Source organism: Erinaceus europaeus, chromosome 15, assembly GCF_950295315.1.
Source record: "Erinaceus europaeus chromosome 15, mEriEur2.1, whole genome shotgun sequence".
Classification (NCBI taxonomy): Eukaryota; Metazoa; Chordata; class Mammalia; order Eulipotyphla; family Erinaceidae; genus Erinaceus; species Erinaceus europaeus.
In genome coordinates this window covers 48,433,496-48,453,025 of record NC_080176.1, presented here as the reverse complement: position 1 = coordinate 48,453,025, position 19,530 = coordinate 48,433,496, and the positions used below count along the sequence as shown (strand labels likewise).

Genomic DNA, 19,530 nt, shown 5'->3' with positions numbered 1-19,530 from the left:
GTTCTCAACTCTAACCATCTTCCCAGATAATATTTTTAGATCACTTTTATGTAAGCTTTCAAGCTCCAGCAAAAATTACCAAAGTCATGAGCTCCTAACAACATACTTAGAATAGACTTTCTAGTTTATATCCACCCTAACATCCCTATTCTCATTTGCTCTATTCCTACTTTTTGGTTCCTGTTTATGAAGCATTTTATCCTGTTTCATCTTACTGCCTTTCAGCCACCAAATTGCAGGTATTATTATGACTTCCCTGGGCAGATGATCTCACTAATGTGTCACTGAACCTCACCTTTCTCACTACAGAAAGATAGAAACAGGTACAGAAACCAGACTTTCCTGCTTTTATACTCCATAAATGTACTAAGGGATGATGACCAGAGGGTTCTGAACTCTAATTCTATCAGGACTGAGAGAGAAAATAGGAAAGAGAAAAAAAAAAAAAAAAGAAGGAAGGACAGTCTGGAGTAGTAGGTGGTGTGACTTAGAATAAAAATTCTCGTTGGTGTGCAGAAGGTAGGAGTTCTGGGTTCTTTAATTGCTTCTTCATTGGACATGGACATTGACAGGTCAATCCATACCCCCAACCTGTTTCCCGGGGGGGGGGGGGGCTCTGGAGGTAAGGTCTGGGACAAATTGGTGATTTTGTCTGCCTGAGGAGATCAGGATGACATCTTGGTAAAATCTGCAACTTGGTGGCTGAAAAATGGTGATATTTAAAGCAAATTGTTCAATAAACAGGAGCCCCAAATTAGGAATATAGCAAATGAAACTAGGAGTCTTCATGGGGAAAGAAGCTAGGAAGTTTATTTTAGGTATGTTCCATGTGGCCCATGACTTTAGTAATTTTTTTCCTAAGCTTTATAGCTTAAATGTAGGTGAGCTAAAAGCATTGTCTGGGAAGATGGTGTTAGATTTGAGAATAAGACTAGAAAGCTGTATTACAGCAGAGAGAAGCTGTTTTCTGATGGAACAATTTCTAAGTTCCTCTCCCTACAGATAGCAAGCAGGCCCCTGGATTGGATAAGGCATCTTTGGCTACATCTGGTGGTAAAGAGTCACTTTGTCAAGGATAGGCATTATAGGAAGAAAATTCTGAAGCAAGTGTCTAGAGAGAAATGTCTAATGAAATTCCAATTAACCTGATCAAATGAGTCTTACAGATGAAGGGAAGGCTCAGTATGATCCTTGAAACAAACATGGGAAGATTCACTTGACGATCTGATTGCGGAGATATTCAAAAGAGGAATACTATCCAGAGTTAGTTATTGAAGTGGATTTTAGATTGTGCCTGGTGCTTGTGTACTTAGGAAAGAAATGATAAAGAGATCTCCATTAATATTGACTGCAGTCATAGAGCAGGGAACACATTGGGTTGCACTAGAAAAAAAAGATTCTAAAAGCTTCTGAGAAGCTTAGTCCCTAAATTTGACTCTATTCCTATAGTCTAGTGTGAATATTCTTCCAATAGGTAACTGCATGCTTCTTCATTCTTTTCTTCCTTCTTCCTTCCTTTTTTCTTTGCCACTAGATTTATTGTTCCCCCCCCCCACACACACACACACATTTTTTCATTTGAAAGAAAGACAGAAAGAAATCGAGATGGGAGGAGTAGATAGGGAGAGAGAAAGAAGTTTCATGAGCAATGAATAATTTACCTGTAAACATGCTTCACTGCTTGTGAAGTGACCCCCTTGCAGGTGGGGAGTGGGCACTTGAACCCAGGTCCTTATGCATGGTAATGTGTGTGCTCAACTGGATGTTCCACCACCTGGTCCCATGCCTCTCCATTCTAAAAATGACACATTTTTAAATATGTATGACCTTTTTTGTAGGGTTTATCTTTTCTTTTTTTTCCCTGTATACCAAATCTAGTTAGTACAGCTTGGGTTGTTGACATATCTGTATTCCAGAGGTACTTTGTTCTAATTTCTACTAGAATATATATATGTATATATATCCTCACATCCAAATACTGCAGGCAAAATCCACAGGAGTGCCTGATGACTGTGCTTTCTTGTTTCTTCTCATTTTATTCTCCTCCCTTTATGAATTAACTCAACATATATTTAACATTTACCATGTGCTGTTCATTATGTTGTAATTACTTGGAAGACAGGAACATACAATCTCTCAAGTGCGCTCTAATAAACAAACGTATATGAAAACATAAGTATATTAATCGCATGTGGTGCAAAGCACAAGGACTGGCCTAAGGATCCCGGTTCGAGCCCCCGGCTCCCCACCCACAGGAGAGTCACTTCACAGGCGGTGGAGCAGGTCTGCAGGTGTCTATTTTCTCTTCCCCTCTCTGTCTTCCCCTCCTCTCTCCATTTCTCTGTTCTGCCCAACAATGACATCAATAACAGCAACAATAATAACTACAATGACAATAAAAAATAAATAAAAGAAAACATAAGTATAGCAGAAGAAAGTATGAGATTAATGATATATAACAATATTTTCCAAGCTATAAGTGCATGTCATTCTCTGATGAATCAGAATAATTTTTATTGAATTGGGATCACACTTTACCAATAAGTAATAATAATAATAACAGGAGATAGTAAATGTTAGTAACATTATGTATAGTAAAATACATTTTATAAACATTTTTGAGGATGAATGTATTGTATGCATTGTGTGTCAATATCAGCTGTATGAATGAAGGTTAAAAAAATAATAGAAAAACACTTTCCAGAAGAGTTGGAGTTAGCGTAAAGAAGTAATCAAGAGGGAGTCGGGCTGTAGTGCAGTGGGTTAAGCGCAGGTGGCACAAAGCACAAGGACCGGCATAAGGATCCGGGTTCGAACCCCGGCTCCCCACCTGCAGGGGAGTCACTTCACAGGCGGTGAAGCAGGTCTGCAGGTGTCTATCTTTCTCTCCTCCTCTCTGTCTTCCCCTCCTCTCTCCATTTCTCTCTGTCCTAGCCAACAACGACAACAACAATAACTACAACAATAAAACAACAAGGGCAACAAAAGGGAATAAATAAATAAAATAAGTATTAAAAAAATTTAAAAAAAGAAGTAATCAAGAAAGAAAGGAAAGATTTATGGGTCTGAAAGTAATTGGATGCTGCCTAGAGGTGCAATTAACAGCTCAGATGGAAGTTCAATCCCAAATTCTTGAAATTGTGAATTTCACTTCATAATTTCATGAGAGAATGTGAACTCTTGGAGGAAGCTTTGTCTTGAGTGGCCGACTATCCTAAGACCAACTGCTCGGATCTCAGATCAGGAAAGATGAATCCCATATACAGTGAATTCCAGATCTTTGGGTTTTGATATTATCCTCAACCTGTGACACCACAGGTTCCAGCAGTGTTACTCCTATGAGGTACTTTACACTGAAAGGGTGAGAACAATGTGTTTATTGCATTTGCTTTTTCTAAATGTTTATGTAGTTGAGACTGGATTTTTAGAAACATAGAAGAGAAATATCTAATACAATGAAATGAAAATAATTTTTTTCTCTTCCCTCACTTATATTGGACTCTCTTGTGAAGTGTATTGAGTAGTGGAGTCTCTGAGTTTTACTGAGCTAATATTTATTGGTAAAAAACACAAGACTTAAGGAAGTCAGGCGGTAGCACAGAGGGTTAAGCGCAGGTGGCGCAAAGCACAAGAACCAGCATAAGGATCCTGGTTCAAGCCCATGGCTCCCCACCTGCAAGGGAGTCGCTTCACAGGCGGTGAAGCAGGTCTGCAGGTGTCTATCTTTCTCTCCCCCTCTGTCTTCCCCTCCTCTCTCCATTTCTGTCCTACCCAACAACAACATCAATAATAACAATAATAACTACAATAATAAAAAGACAAGGGCAACAAATGGAATAAATAAATAAATTTAAAAAAACCCACAAGACTCAGGAAAGCTGACCATTTTAGCATTTTTTTTAATATACAAAAGGGAATAAAAAGAATATAAGCAGTCAGGGTGGCCTCTAGAGAAGAGAGGCTGTTGTTGCAGGAATCTTACAAGTTAATGAGAATCACTTGGGACTCTAGAGAGACTGTGAAAAGGGAGAAAGAGGAGATAGTGGGGATGAGGGGGGGTGGAATAAAAACTCTTCCTTTGCAGCTGGCCCTCTCCCTCATTTGTTGCTCCAATAAGCAGTAATTAGGTCCTGAGCTAATGGTGTCAGCTGATCTGCTGTTTTTAGGCTAGACCCAGAGGAATCTCCATGGAAACCCTGCTGGAGTCGTCCCCCCACCTGGATGCTGAGTGCTCCTTTCTGCCACCTGGCTGCCGCCCGGCCCGCTGCTGCCTCCTCCTGCCGCTAACCTGCAGCCTGCAGCATGCGCACTGCCCCCGGGATCCCTAAATGGGACAATTCTGCCCGTGACGTCAGCGCCCAGCCGTCTCCACAGAAACTTTTGTCCCATTGGCCAATCAGAGAGCTTGCAAGGGGCCTGGGGCGGGCGGAGAGGGGAGTGGGAGGGGTGGGGGTGAGGGGAGAGGCGAGAGGTTTAGTGTGTGGCGCTGCTCGCGCGCTCCGCCCGGCCTGTCAGCCCTGGCTCCAGCCGCCGCGAGACCTTCCCGGAGACGCGCGCACAACGCGCGCCTGGGGCGCACCGCACACTCGCTCGCCGGCTCACTCTAGCGCACACGCTCGGTCCGGCGGGGCGGGAGCCGCGGACCATTTTTGCAAGTGCTGGGCACCCGCTGTGACGCAGTGGGGCCACACACTCCGCATTCTCCTTCCGGGATTGATTGCATCTTTGAGGCGACGACGACCAGGGGCGAAGGTGGGCTCGGACAAGGACCCGGCTTGGGGCTCCCCCCGGCCGGGCCGCCTTCCCCGCACAGCCGCTCTCCGGGACGGGCGCCGGCCTCCGCAGAGTGGAAGAAAGAGGCGCGGCCGCGGGTGCAGCGCGGGGAGGATGGGAACTCCGCGGTTTCCAGATCTGTAACCTAGGGGGTGGAAATCCTGAATGTAGGAACTGCTGGTTTCTTTTGCGGGAGAGAGAGAACCCTCTAGAAGAACTCAGATTTGGCTACTTTGACCAGTGCGTGGGGGGGGGGTGTTCATGACGTGGCAAGGGGGGAGGAATAAACATCCTCGCATCTCCCTGTGAACTGCAAACTGTCACCAAGCAAGGAGGAAAAAAAATGCTACCTCTGTATATTTCAGTTCCACACCCAGGGTTATAAGCATCTGTATCATAAACTTACTTCTATGCCTTGTGTCCTGTACAGCAGAAAGCAGAGGAGTCCTGTTTGGGCACCCATCATTATCCAGGACGCCCACCGCCTGCGGCCTGCCTTCCTTTACCCAAGTCCCTTTGGAACGGATATCTTCTTGGGACACCATAGTCTATCCTATACAACTGTAGCCAAATCGCCTGAATGTTTTTGCTAATTCTGGGGCGTAACCCCCAGAACCTACCTGAGGGGATGGGATTTAGTTTAAATTCTTCCGAGGAAATAACATGTGAAGGATTTTTTTTAAAACCTTAAAAAAAAAAAATCCTGTGCAGCAGGATTTGATAGGCTCAGCCACATTACAGGTAAGAACTTTCTCTTCCTAGTCCCTTAAAACGCCCCACGCAGGGAAGTCCAAAGCGGGGCATAGCTCTGGAGGAAGGAGAGTCCAGGGACCCTGGGCTCCAAGGCCCTCGACCAAGCGGCTCTTGAGAAAGAGGCACAGCCCTTGCTCCTGGACCACTGGACAGCGGCCAGAGAAGCTTCTGGGGCGCGTGTGGTGAGGCGGCGCTTCGCTCTACCTGCCTTGCCCTGGACACAGCCTCCTGGGGACCACCCCGAGTCAATATTTGGGGTTTTTTTAAATAAGCCCAGGAATGGGATTTTCAATTCAGAACCCAGCTTCTCTAGGCAAGATGCTGTTGGGATGGTCCTGACCACACTATTATAAAGCGACCCATCACTAAGAGGAGGAGAAAAACCCGTGAGACATGCCTGCCTTGCTATTAGGAATGGACCAGAGACTGAGTAACACGGGCTACTGATCGCCGGTGCCTAGCTGGACCCTCCTTCCCTATCGCTTGCCACCCTCACCCCAACCCCCACCAAGGCAGGCTTGGGTGGCGACCCGGACCTGGCATCCCAGCATCGTGGCCGGGGCTGCGTTTTTCATGAGCCCGGAGTGAACAGGTGCGAAGTGCGCCGGGAGCCTCCGGCCGGCGGCCAGCGCGGAGGACATGGAGAGCGAGCGCGATATGTACCGGCAGTTCCAGGATTGGTGCCTCCGGACTTACGGGGACTCGGGCAAGACCAAGACAGTGACCCGTAAAAAATACGAGCGGATCGTCCAGCTCCTCAATGGCTCCGAGTCCAGCTCCACGGACAACGCCAAATTTAAATTCTGGGTCAAATCGAAGGGCTTCCAGCTGGGCCAGCCGGACGAGGTCCGCGGGGGTGGCGGGGGCGCCAAGCAGGTGCTCTACGTGCCGGTCAAGACCACGGTGAGTGACTCGCTTTCTCTCCTCAGTTATTTGTCTGCCCAGCAGCCCGGGGGAGGGGAGGCAGAGGGGGGCCCAGGGGGAGCCGGGAGCCGCCGTTGGCTCGTGTGCCAGCCCCCCTTCTCAGCCCCCTCCTCAAGCCGTCCCTACTCGCAATTGCCAGGCGCAATTCTCCTTCTGGGGGCGTCTTTGGGGTCCTTTATTTTTTTAAAGCGGCAGCGCACCTCCAGAGCCGGCCTTCCCGGCGGGGCCCGGGCTCTCTAGGCGCCAGGAGGAGCCTCCGCGCCCTGGTCGGGCCGGGCGGCGTCCCGTGTCCCCAGGCTGGGCCATTGTCCCGCGTCCTTCCCCGGGCGCCCTCCGCGTGTCCCGCCGCAGCCGCGGTGCTTAAAGGCCACCGTGTCCCGGCCGCACGCTCTGATAATAGATAATGCTGATCGATAGTCAGCTGTGCCTTCTTATTGGTACACATCCCGAATGTGGCGCCAGTCATGGCTGTGGGGTTCCCCCCTCCCTTTCTCCACTCCCCTGGCGCTGTCAGATTTTATTGTTAGACCCTGCGCGATTCGTGGCTGTCAGATCGCCTAGATCAATCCCAGAGATTTTGTCTCTACTACTGAGATTGTAGATGAGGTCCCAGAGATTCCTCCCCGCCCCCTTTCCTTCCTCACTTCCCCCCTTAACAAATAAAGCCGCTGCTACATAATGAACCACAAAGAGCAGTGGGTTGGAGAGCAATCAGCTGGTGCACGTATCTGTTCCTTCTTTGGGATGGCTCTGGTCTCATGGCCATAAAGCTATAAGCCAACGGTACTTAGAGCAAGGTTCTGACTGTAAGAACCGTGTGTGTGTTCTTAATATATATGGCTAGCCTCACAGGGCAGAAGGCTGAGAGACCACGAAACAGGAGTAATGACTATTTCCTTGATTTTATGAAAATGGGGGCTGTGGGTTACAAGTAGGATGGCAGATCAAATGCATGAGACCTTTCTCCATCATGCTAAGGTGGGTACTAGCTTGAAGTAGGAGTGGGGGAGGGTATCCCGCAGCCTTTGCATTTATGCTTTGCTCTTGGGTTTCCTGAGCATTTTGCTCCTTCCTTCCCCCTCCCTTACTGTCAACAGTTTTCCTCGTGCAGTATTCCTGGAGGAGGCTAGAGGAGAGGTCTTGTAAGCTATTCTTCTATCTCAAACGGCGGTATTGGAAATGTATGCATGAAAGATTTTTTTTTCAAAGGATTATTGGAGGGCCTCTTTTTTTTTTTTTCGGAAGAGAGTTTATGGTTTCTTGAGATTTGTTGTTTGAAGGAAGCATATTTCTTTGGGAATTTATCTGAGAAATAAATATAAAGCTGAAATGGGAACACACGTAAAAGTTCTGTTTTTAACAAATGTTCTGTTTTTAACAAATGTTCTATTGTTGAAAGGTTTCTGGGAGATAGATTTAAAAATGCAACAGTTTTTACTATATGGCCTTGCTCAAGACAATGGGAAGATTACTAATGTCTTGTTTTACTAAATAATGAGGACTATATGGGGATGGATTAGAATTGAGCTTTATTAACAACTGTATTAGTCAGAGTCTATTGTAAAGAATGAAATACTTTGATATGTTCATTGAGAGCAATATCAAGAAGCTGACACTGCAAATTGCATTCTTAGGTAAAGTAAACAAATTCAAAGCATTTTCCTTTGGGCAATTCTGAGTGAATTGACTAAATGAAACAGTCATTTAAGATATATTTGTCTGAGGATTATTTCCTAATATTGTTTAAAAAATGCTAGCTAGTAAGTTCATTATTCATTTCATTTGTGTTAAATTTAGGTGCTGCTGTTTGTCAGATTTACTTGTGTATTGTTGCAGTTAAATTTATACATACATGGGTTTGGTCATAAATCTACCTTTAAACAATTTAGCTGAAAATTCTACGTAAAGACTATAATGAAGATAGTGGCACAAAGTTAAAGTTAAATATGGATGCCAATGATTCAAAGTAGCATTTACATGCTCAGATACCCATGTTTTCAAAAATTAATAGTGACTGAAGAATGACTGCTGAATCATCTCATTTATGACTGTTAACAAGTCACACGCCATGTGTTACTCTTCTCAGTAAAGATTACCAATATTTGTGGAAGAAAATTTAACTCCTCAGATGAGATTCTTAATGACTTCTGTGTAGTATATAAGAGCTTTGTACTTCATTCATGCCTATTTTGAATCTATCAAGATGTTTTCAATTCATGAACTCTTCTATTGCTCTTTATGGAATTTCTCTGCTGTTCCTGATATAGTTATAGGCTCCTCCTTCTGTGACAGACAGCCAATCATCACTTAAGTGAGTTAAAAAATAAAAGATTTCCCTTTATTATGGAGTTTCCTATATCTCAAATGATTTCTTCTCTAAAAATACATTGATCTTTATAATAGCTGGAGTACAGTCACAATCTTAAATTTTAATTAAAAAGTGCATAGTGGTTGAAGTGAATTATTGAATGGTATTTTCAGGTAGTCTAGGCATCATTCTAGTTATTTAAGATTTGAGAGTTCATGGCTGGCTTTGCAGTCACTGAGAGACTTGCACCTGATATTGCAGTAATCCATGGCTGCTGATAATTAGGCATCATTACTATTGCAAAAAAGGAAAGAGAAGGGGAGAGGACTGACTAGGGGCTAATTAACTACTTGTGTTTAATGAAAGAAAGGGAGACTGATAGCAACTAGGAGGTCACACTGGAGCCCAGTAGACACACCATCGACTTAATTGAAATAGGACTAGCTTCTAGGCTGACAAAAGCTTGGTTCTTATTTTCCTAAAAGGACAGATGCTGGTTTTGTAAATAAATATCCTTTTGCCTACATGCTGACCTTCACTGATATTATCAAGCAAGTGACCGCTACCTTAAAGTCAAAGAGGGTGCTGACAAGATAAGCAAGCCCTGTAATATTTGTCCTAGCTATGCCGAAAGCTGAGGGGACCTAGCTATCACTGTTTAGATTACTCTGTGGCTGAGAAAAATGCTGTTTGGTCACTAGGCAACAGCATCCTGCAACTCAGCCATTTTAGGTCTAGAGTGGGACCTCTGTGCATGTGCACACACACAGGCACGTGCATGGACAAATAAATACACAAGAAATTTACTGAGTATCACATTTCAGTATTTTTCCATACAGTCACTCTTTTTTTTTTCCATTTTATTACAGTACAGATGTCAGGAATCTGGAAGAATGAAATGATGAATAAGTTTAAGACGATGTAGCATTGATGATAATAACATAGAAGCAGTGATCACTGGAGATTATTATTATGAATATTATTCCTTTTATATTCTTGATATTTCAGTATAATATTTGGAAGGTTTTGACCCTGACTATCATTTTCTGGCAACAGTTAGTTGAATCATCATTCTCACAATTTCAACTGTCCATATATATTTACCACTTGGTTTTATTAAAAGTAAACTTAGAAAATAACCAGAACTATTACTAAGTATTTCCAGAATATGATTAGTACATACATCATGCATAGTTTGAAAAATCACTTGCAGTATATATAATAACATTTGGGAATTTGGCAATCTCAGATTTTTATCTCTTAGTGTGAAGCATCAAAATGTTGGTCATTATACAGCTGAATTGTCTAATCAAATAATGTGAATATGTTCTTGGTTTTTATTTGTAGGAACAAACAGGTTGAATTTTTGTATTTCATGTATCATCTCCCTTGTTTCCACTATGGAAGATAAAATGTATTTTCACCCAGAAAGAAAAATTCGATGTTTACTTCTGTCATTTAAGATTGATTTATTCCTTTCTGCAATCTGTAGCCTCCAGTTTTATATTGTTCTTGCTGTGTATACTTCAAATTGATTGAGTTACAGTGATTAAAATGAATATTTATGAATTGGTTCATAATTACTTTTTTTTTAGTTCTCTGGCTGTAGTTTTGTTTATAAATTTTGTATGCTACATTAGAGGGAAGGATGCAGTGCCTCATAAGAATTCTATATACATTTCCACTTGGCCTAACCTCATTGCCTGAGGCATACATTATATATATATATATATATATATATATATATATATATATATATATATATGTAATCAGGCTTTGATCTGGACTTTGCTACAGAAATTTCAGAAAACAAAGCTGAGTAGCAGTGCTAACTGTACATTATAATGGAGACATAACTACATTGTTGGCATCTCCTATGCATCAGCTGTGAGCATTATTACTGACAGTGTGTTTTTCTCCTTAAGTATTTAGGGTAATAAATGCCCCAGGCCTTTGAAGTCACACATTCTAAGTATGAATCTTAGATATTTGATTTGTTAGCTGTCTTTAGTGATTACATGTTAACTGTTCTGAGCAATAAATCATTTATGGCAAGTCCAGTCAGGAATAGTGACAACCTTTACAGAAAGGAAATCTGAAAAAAAGTTTTAAGGGGCAAGGGACACGTGTAGATAATTCTTTTGTGTGTAGGGGGGAGATATAATGCTTTTGTATATGATGACTAACATTTCTCAAGATGTCAATTCTTGATTTTTTTTTTTTTCCATTCATTTTACCTTGTCTTATTAGTAACCATCAGGGGGATGAGGGATAAGTTCAGCAGTAATATATTCCTGTTATAAAATGTCTGGGCCAGGAGGTGGGCGGGAGCACAGTGGGTTAAGCACAGGTGGCACAAAGCACAAGGACGGGCATAAGGATCCGGGTTCGAGCCTCCAGCTCCTCACCTGCAGGGAAGTTGTTTCACAAGCATTGAAGCAGGTCTGCTGGTGTATCTTTCTCTCTCACTCTGTCTTCCCTTCCTCTCTCCATTTCTCTCTGTCCTGTCCAACAACAACAATAATAACTACAAAATAAAACAACAAGGGCAACAAAAGGGAATAAACAAATATTTTTTAAAAGTCTGGGCCATCTGAAAGTCTGTTTCTGAAGATTTTATGTTCTAGACTTATTGCATAAGATAAAGGAAAGATGAAGCAAATTCAGACAAATGGTAGCAGAACTTCCAAAAATTTCAGTCTCATGGCAACAACATAAACACTTCTCTCTAGTATCTAATACATTTGTTAAGAAGTAGACCCAGGGAAAAATAAAATAGTGTAGACTGAAACTTAGATTGGGTGTGTTGTTTTGCAGGGAAGCTAAGGACTCTAGGGGGAGGGGAAGAGAGGGAATGGAGACTGTTGCCTTTTGGTGCAGGATGGTGGAAAGGGGCCTAAGTTGGGGGTGAAAGTGTTCTGTAGACCCCTCTTATGGGGCATGATAAATTGTACCCATATGTAAACTGTACTTTAAATTATTAATCCCTCAATAAAATGATCAATTATATTTTAGGTTCTAAAAATTTTCAGAATTCTGGTATAGTAAAATAAAATTTATGGAAACCACAGATGTTATGAATCGTGAAGTAGTAGAGTAGACAGTGTGTAGATATTAGAGCACAATTTAAATATTAGATTTGGCAGTTATTGGAGCAGTGAGCTGTGAAAATTTTCTATTAAAATTTTTTTTATATTTATTCCTTTTTGTTGCTGTTGTTTTATTGTTGTAATTGATGTCGTCGTTGTTGGATAGGACAGAGAGAAATGGAGAGAGGAGGGGACGATAGAGGGGAGAGAAAGACACTTCCAGACCTGCTTCACCTCTTGTGAAGTGATGCCCCTACAAGTGGGGAGCCTAGGGCTTGAACCGGGATCCTTAAACCAGTCCTTGCGCTTTGCGTCACCTGCGCTTAACCCTCTGCGCTACCGCCCGACTCCCGAAAAATTTCTTTATTAAAGATGTAATTTCCTCTTTGTAAGTGACAACAGTAATATTTGCTTGACTAGTTTTGGGTTATAGTTAGTAATAGTGTTTCATAAGCATATAGGCATAAAGTAGAAGTCTGTCAGTAAATTAGAAAAAGAATAAAGGCTTTTCTAAGTATTAATAAAAATAACATGAATTATCATTATATATATAAATTCTAAATCAGAGATATGCATATATGTAAGCATTCAGCTATCCTGTGCTCTCTGCCTTTAGAAATGGTTTTTATAGGGAGTCGGGCAGTAGCGCAGCACGTTAAGCGCCGGTGGCACAAAGCGAAAGGACTGGCTCAAGGATCCCTGTTGGAGCTTCCGGTTACACACAGGGGAGTAGCTACACAGGCGGTGAAGCAGGTCTGCAAGTGTCTGTCTTTCTCTTCCTTCTCTGTCTTCCCCTTCACTCGCCATTTCTCTCTGACATATCTAACGTCGACATAAATAACAATAATAACTACAACAATAAAAACAAACAAGGGCAACAAGAGAAAATAAATTAAAAAAAATTTAAAAAGGTTATTAAAAATTGTTTTTATAAAAAACAATACATTTTCGTTATCTAAAAGGATCTCTGTTAAAAGTAAAGAAAAAGGCACACTAGCTGGGAACTGAGATACAACACCAGGTAGTGCATATGCCTTTTCAAGTGTGTGTGGTCCATGTTTGAGCCTTGGTACCCACCACTTAGACGATGCTATGGTACTCTCAGAGGCAGCTCTGGTGTTGTGGTGTATCTTTTCATCTCATTTTCTACAGGAATGTTGCAAATACTTTGTTTGCACTATAAAATTCTAAGGCTGTATTTCCAAATTTCATGAAATGTTTACTTTTTTTTTTTTTTTTTTTTTTTGCCTCCAGGGCTATTGCTGGGGCTCAGTGCCTGCACTACGAATCCACTGACCCTGGAGGTTATTTTTCCCCCATGTTTGTTGCCCTTGCTGTTGTTATTGTTGTTACTGCTGTTGGATAGGACAGAGAGAAACAAAGAGAGGAGGGGAAAACAGAGGAGAGGAAGATAGACACCTGCAGACCTGTTTCACTGCCTGTAAAGTGACCTCCCCCTCCCCCCGCAGGTGGGGACTCGAACCCAGATCCTTACTCCGGCCCTTGTGCTTGGTGCCATGTGCGCTTGGAGCTCAACCATGCCACCTTTGTGGTGGCCATTTTTCTTTCTTTTCTTACTGGAATACAGAAATAAAGGGGAGGAGGAAGAAGGTTGGGGGAGGAGAAAGACCCTGTTACATTGCTGCACTGCTTTTGAAGCTTTCCCTCTGCAGGTGAGCACCAGGGACATGAACTAACGTCCTCACACAGATAAAAGTGTGTCCTCGACTGGACGTATCAGGCCCAGATTCTTTTTTTTTTTTTTTTCCTCCAGGGTTATTGCTGGGCTCGGTGCCTGCACCATGAATCCACTGCTCCTGGAGGCCATTTTTCCCCCTTTTGTTGCCCTTGTTGTTGTAGCCTCTTGTGGTTATTATTGCCATTGTTGATGTTGTTCATTGTTGGATAGGACAGAGAGAAATGGAGAGAGGAGGGGAAGACAGAGAGGGGGAGAGAAAGACACCTGCAGACCTGCTTCACCTCCTGTGAAGGGACTCCCCTGAAGGTGGGCTCGAACTGGGATCCTTACGCTGGTCCTTGCACTTTGCGCCACATGCGCTTAACCCACTGCGCCACCGCCGGACACCCCCCTCCCCCCGCCCAGATTCTTTACTTCTTTATTCTCAAAACAAAATTATTTTACTATATTTTTTGAATTCCTCAACTATCTTTTTCTTTTGAAAAAATATGCTCATGCCCATGACGGAAACTTTGTTTTGGTGACTTACTGAATAACCTCCAAGGTTCATACCCACATCAGCACATTCTACTAGAGGTTTAACCAAACTATTCTAAAGCACTTCAAATAGATACATCCAAGCATTAACTTTTATTTTCTTCATTCCTATGTCCTGCAAACTGATACTTATTTTATGTCCCTTCTCAGTAGTGGCAGCACAATTTGTTCACCTATTCAAGCCCACATCTGTGTGGTATGCTTTTCATCTTCATTAGAGGCGATAATAAAAGTTATATAAAATATAAAAATTTATACAATAAAAAAATAAATAGAAATAAATGATACAAACTATTCTAAAGCTTAGACCAAGCGGTTTACTGCTTATGCTTTGATAATAATAGAAATTTGTCTATCTACCTCGGTCACTATAGATACTCCCCTTCCTTTGGCTTTTTTTGTTGTACATGATGGTAAGCAGGATTCTAATATGACCGTATGGTTCCAGATGGCTCTCATACTTGTATAGCATTCTCCCCTTTGAGTGCAAGTGGAACCTGCTGTCACTCCCACAGTTATGCTATGCTACAGCGTACAAGCAACTTAAGAAAAAGGGGCTCTTTCAGGTGGTTCTGACTTAATCATATTTAGCCTTAAAGCGGAGTTGCCTATCCCCCATCCTTACCCCCACCCCAGGACTTCTAGTAGAAGTCAGTTTCAAACCTTGGGACAGGGAGGCTCTCGGTTGCTTTGATGAGGTGGCAAAGAAGTAGAAAATTAGCAGCAATTTCTAGGAGCTAAGAACTGGGCCAAAACAGTGGAACCTATGTCCTGCAACCTTAAGAAAATGGGGCTGTGCCAACAATTGAAGGAAGCTTATTGCAAGTGCATCTTAGCATGGTTGAGCTTTCACAGCTAACAGCTAACAAACACCTTGATTTCTGCTTCATGAAAATCTGAACAAAAGAACTAGTTAAAATGGCTCATCTTTTGACTCACAAAATTAAGACGATAATTTGTAAAGTTTTAAACCTTTGACATCATCACCATCATCGTAGCATTTATTTATTTATGTATTTATTTATTTAATTAATTTTTGCCAGAGCATTTACTCAGCTTTTTTTTTTTTTATGGTGGTGCTGGGAGCTTTTGTCAAGCCTCATGCATGAAAATCTTTTTGTCTAACTATTATGCTGTCTCTCTGGCCTATAATCTTAATTATTTGAACAGCTGGAAAACTCAGAGTTCTGTTGTATAAACTTTACCAAAAGTATTGGTGCACTAAAAACAAGACTACAAAATTTTAATAGGTATTTATGGTTTAAAATAAGTTAATGCTCTTTCATCTTAATGTGTAATATGTTTCCATTTTATGATTTTTTCATGAGATGGTTCATAATTTAGAGAAATGTCATTTCTGACTGACTAGTGGAAATAATGTAATGATGGTGCCCACTATATATATGTATCTTTATTTTTGTAATTTTTAAAAATCTAAACATTTTCTTTAAAAAAATCTGTGTGTGTGGGGGGGGGTTAGATAGCATAATGGTTATGCAAGGAGACTGTTATGCCTGAGGCTTCAAATTCCCAGGTTCAACCTCCTGCACCACCATATACCAGAGCTGAGCAGTGCTCTCATTAAAAAAAAAAAAAAATCTTTTTAGTTTATTTATTTATTTATTATTGGATAAAGACAGAGAAATTGAGAGAGGAGGTGAAAATAGAGAGGGAAAGAGACAGAGACACCTGAAGCCCTGCTTTACTACTCCTGAAACTCTACCCACTGCAGATGGGGGTCAGGGCTTGAACATGGGTCCTTGTGCACCGAATGTGTGTGTGCTTATCCAGTTGCTCCACCACCTGGCCCCTAAACATTTTCTTTTAATGATTTTATTTCTAAACACTTTAAATTTCATTATTTCCTATCTTGGCTAGGATATGAGATAGCTTGATGTTTTCAGCTTTTCATGAGTATGTAGAGGCAGAGGAGTATGGATATAAAAAAGATTATTCATGTAATTAACCTATATTTATCTATTTAAAATATGTAGAGATCATCTGCAAAGTGTAACATAAGTTCTTATTGATTTAAAATTAAATGTAATATAATTTTATTTTATTTATTTTTGTATTTATACTTTATGGGGGAATCGTGGTTTACAGTTGACAGTAAAATACAGTAGTTTGTACATGCATAACATTTCCAAATTTTCCACATATAATTCAACCCCCACTAGGTCCTCCTCTGCCATTATGATCCAGGGCCTGAAGAGTCTTTTACTTTGGTGCAATACATCAACATAATATAATTTTAGATTTAAATATTTGTTTTAAAGGATCCAGGTTGACACCTGGTTGAGTGCATACATTTAAGTGTGCAAGGACCCAGTGTTCAAGTCTTCAATCCCCACGTGGAAGGGAAACTTCACAGGTGATAACAGTGTTTCAGGTGTCTCTCTTCCTCTGTATCTCCACTTTCCCTCTCAATTTCTCTCTGCCACTGTTTAAAATCAACCAATAAATAAGGGGCTGTATGGTGGTGCACCTGGTTGAATGCAAGGGTTACTATGTGCAAGGACCTGGGTTCAAGCCCCCAGTCCCAGCTGCAGAGGAAAAGCTTCATGAGTGGTGAAGCAGTTCTGCAGATGTCTATCTTTCTACCTCTCTATCTTCCCCATTCCCTCTGGATTTCTCTCTATTCAATAAATAATAAATTAGAAATTAAAAAACCAAAATTATATTAAAATAATTGTTTTACTATATTACACATTTTAAAAGACTTACTTAAAATAAATAAAATGTAGAATAAAATGTAGAAAATAGCAATAATAGATAGAAGATCTGTCATCTATTCGGGGAAACTGGAAATTTGCTCTTCTCTTTGAGACGGGAAAATCGTTAATTTTCCTTCTCTCTACATGAGGCTTATTCAATAGGCTCTTATGTTCCACTTTTCCTAATTCTAATCAACTATTCATTTGTGATAGATATTCCCCACAGCTGAAGATTTTTCAAATGCTTGAAGCTGTTAGGAAACAGGAGGATTGAGAAAGGAGATTCAGTATGTAAGTTTAGGAAGAGAATGTTAGAATTTTTTTTTCTTCGTTTGGATAGAGGCAGAGAAATTGAAGAGGAGGGTTGAGGGGGAAAGAGAGAGACAGCTTCAGAGAGAGACATCTGTAGCACTTCTTCACTCCTCCTGAATCTCCCCGCCCCACCCCTGGAAGGTGGGGAATAGGAACTTGAACCTAGGTCCTTGCTTATGGTAATGTATGCTAAAATTAATGTGAAAATTTGAAAAAGAGCAGTGTTTTATTGTTGGTAATGATTTTAATAGTTGTAATGCCTTTTCATAAAATAGTATTTGAATAATGAATATTATGAATAAAGGTAGCAATCATTAAAATAATGATTGACCAATAGTTTTAGAGGAGGCTTTTTTTCGTTGCTTGTTTTTTAGATGGGGGTGGGTGGGGCCACAGGGTGCCTGGGGGCTGAGGTGAGTCACCTGGAGTCTTTTGTTTTTCTTCAGTGGATCTGACTAATTGCCAGATGGCTGGAGGGCTTTAGGGGTTTAATCTAGGGACAAGGGGCAAAGCTAAGTGGCACATATGAAGTTGTAGTGTCTAGTGTGGTCATATTAGTACCATGCTCTAGCCAGCTGACCTAATTAGAAGATATTTTTAAATCTGATATCAAGGATTTGTTTGTATTTCAGATGTGGGCCATTGTTAGTGGCTTCTGTGTACATTTTCATCAATACTTACCTGAGGCCAACAAGGAGTTTTTCTATGTTAATTTCAGCTCCTTTATCTCTACTATTATCAAGACAATTCTCTTGATTTGGGTTCCCTACTTGGAATATGTTAATTCAGAATTCACATTCCTTTTAACAGGATGATGTGACATTTACACTGAATCACTTGTTAAGTGAGATTTGTCTACAAATTCCTAGTTAATATGGTCATATGCTTCTCTATAATGAAAGAAAACCTTCTTAAACCAACAATATCTTCACCTAAATAATTTTTATTTCCATTCCATTATGAGTAGCTCTCTACCTAGTAAAGTAGATATAATGGGTAAGTTACATTGAAGTAATTTGCATTACTCTGTGCTATCAATACATAGAATGTAATAGTAATGTGCAATTTAGAATTTTCAGAGAAGGCAGAAGGTAGATATCAATGGTTGTGCAAAGAGACTCTAATGCCTGAGGCTCCAAAGTCACAAAGTAATCCCTGCACCACCACAAACCAGAACTGAGCAGTGCTGTGGTAAAATAATAATAATAAAATGAAAGATTTCAGATAATGAAATATGGTTACCCTCATTTTTTAAATTTCCTTATTGGGAGATTAATGGTTTACAGTCAACAGTAAAATATGATAGTTTGTACATGCATAACATTTCTCAGCTTTCCATATAACAATACAACCCCCACTAGGTCCTCTGCCATCGTGTTCCAGAACCTGAACCCTCCCCCCAGCCCCATTCTTTTACTTTGGTGCAATATACCAGTACAAGTTCTGCTTTGTGTTTTCCCTTCTGTTCTTATTTTTCAACTTCTGTCTATGAGTACTCTGTAGAAAAAAAGATAAGTAGGGAGTAGGGTAGTAGCGCAGCAGGCTAGGCGCACTTGGCGCACAGCACAGGGACCAGCGGAAGGATTCTGGTTCGAGCCCCCACCTCCCCACCTTCAGGGGGTCATTTCACAAGTGGTGAAGCAGGTCTGCAGGTGTCTATCTTTCTCTCCCCCTCTCTGTCTTCCCCTCCTCTTTCCATTTCTCTCTGTCCTATCCAACAATGACCATATCAATAACAATAATGATAAGGGCAACAAAAGGGAAAATAAGTATATTAAAAAAAGATAAGTAGTACAGTCATAGTCATCTGGGTGCATAGTAATTTTGCTTGAAAGTATATTTCTTATTTGCTAGTTTCATTTACTAATACAATTATATAATTTAACTACTTTATAAAGTGAGTACAGGAATTTTTCAGTGCTTTGTAAAGATTCAAAGTGAACACTAGACACTAAAAACTGAAAAAAGTAGTTTTTTTAAAGATTATTTAACTTGCTTTACAAGTAATAAATAAATTCTTGTTTCTTTTACTTGAATTGAAAAATCATAGATAATAAGTTATCCATACTTTATATACTTAAAATGTCAATAAGACAAACCATAAAGAAACTCTTTGACCTAGTAAAATATCTAACACATAATTGTGCATTATAAGGTATATTAAATGTAAATATGATATTAATGAATGAATATATTTAATGCCTTCCAAAAATTTCTTTTGCACTCTAAACAATACACAAAAGATAAAATGATTTCTTTGTATTAATAAAGAAAAAGAAGTAGTGATGTTAGGCTAAGCATAGATTTAATATAAAAATATTGTATTCTCAAAATACTGTTATAATGAAATAGATGTTAGTGTTTCCTGAAGGCATAAATCTCTATGGTTGGTGAAAAAAAATTTAATCCAGGTGAACC

The 19,530-nt window shown here is 40.7% G+C and overlaps 1 protein-coding gene and 1 long non-coding RNA gene across 4 annotated transcripts in view; both read left to right on the top strand.

The window, feature by feature from the left end:
- The window catches only part of LOC132533011 (uncharacterized), a 94,588-nt gene extending 91,603 nt beyond the window's left edge, over window positions 1–2,985 (top strand). The window contains exon 2 of the long non-coding RNA XR_009544894.1: window positions 2,744–2,985. This is a non-coding gene — a long non-coding RNA (uncharacterized LOC132533011). The remainder of the gene's footprint in view (window positions 1–2,743) is intronic.
- Window positions 2,986–4,489: 1,504 nt separating this feature from the next.
- Window positions 4,490–19,530, top strand: part of NOL4 (nucleolar protein 4) — a 383,971-nt gene continuing 368,930 nt past the window's right edge. For 2 of the 3 annotated variants that reach the window (XM_007520939.3, XM_060173710.1), the window contains exon 1: window positions 4,490–6,429. In XM_007520939.3, the coding sequence (XP_007521001.1) occupies window positions 6,166–6,429 (264 nt within the window). In that variant the 5' untranslated portion in view covers window positions 4,490–6,165. The remainder of the gene's footprint in view (window positions 6,430–19,530) is intronic. The other variant, XM_007520940.3, reaches the window with a different exon arrangement.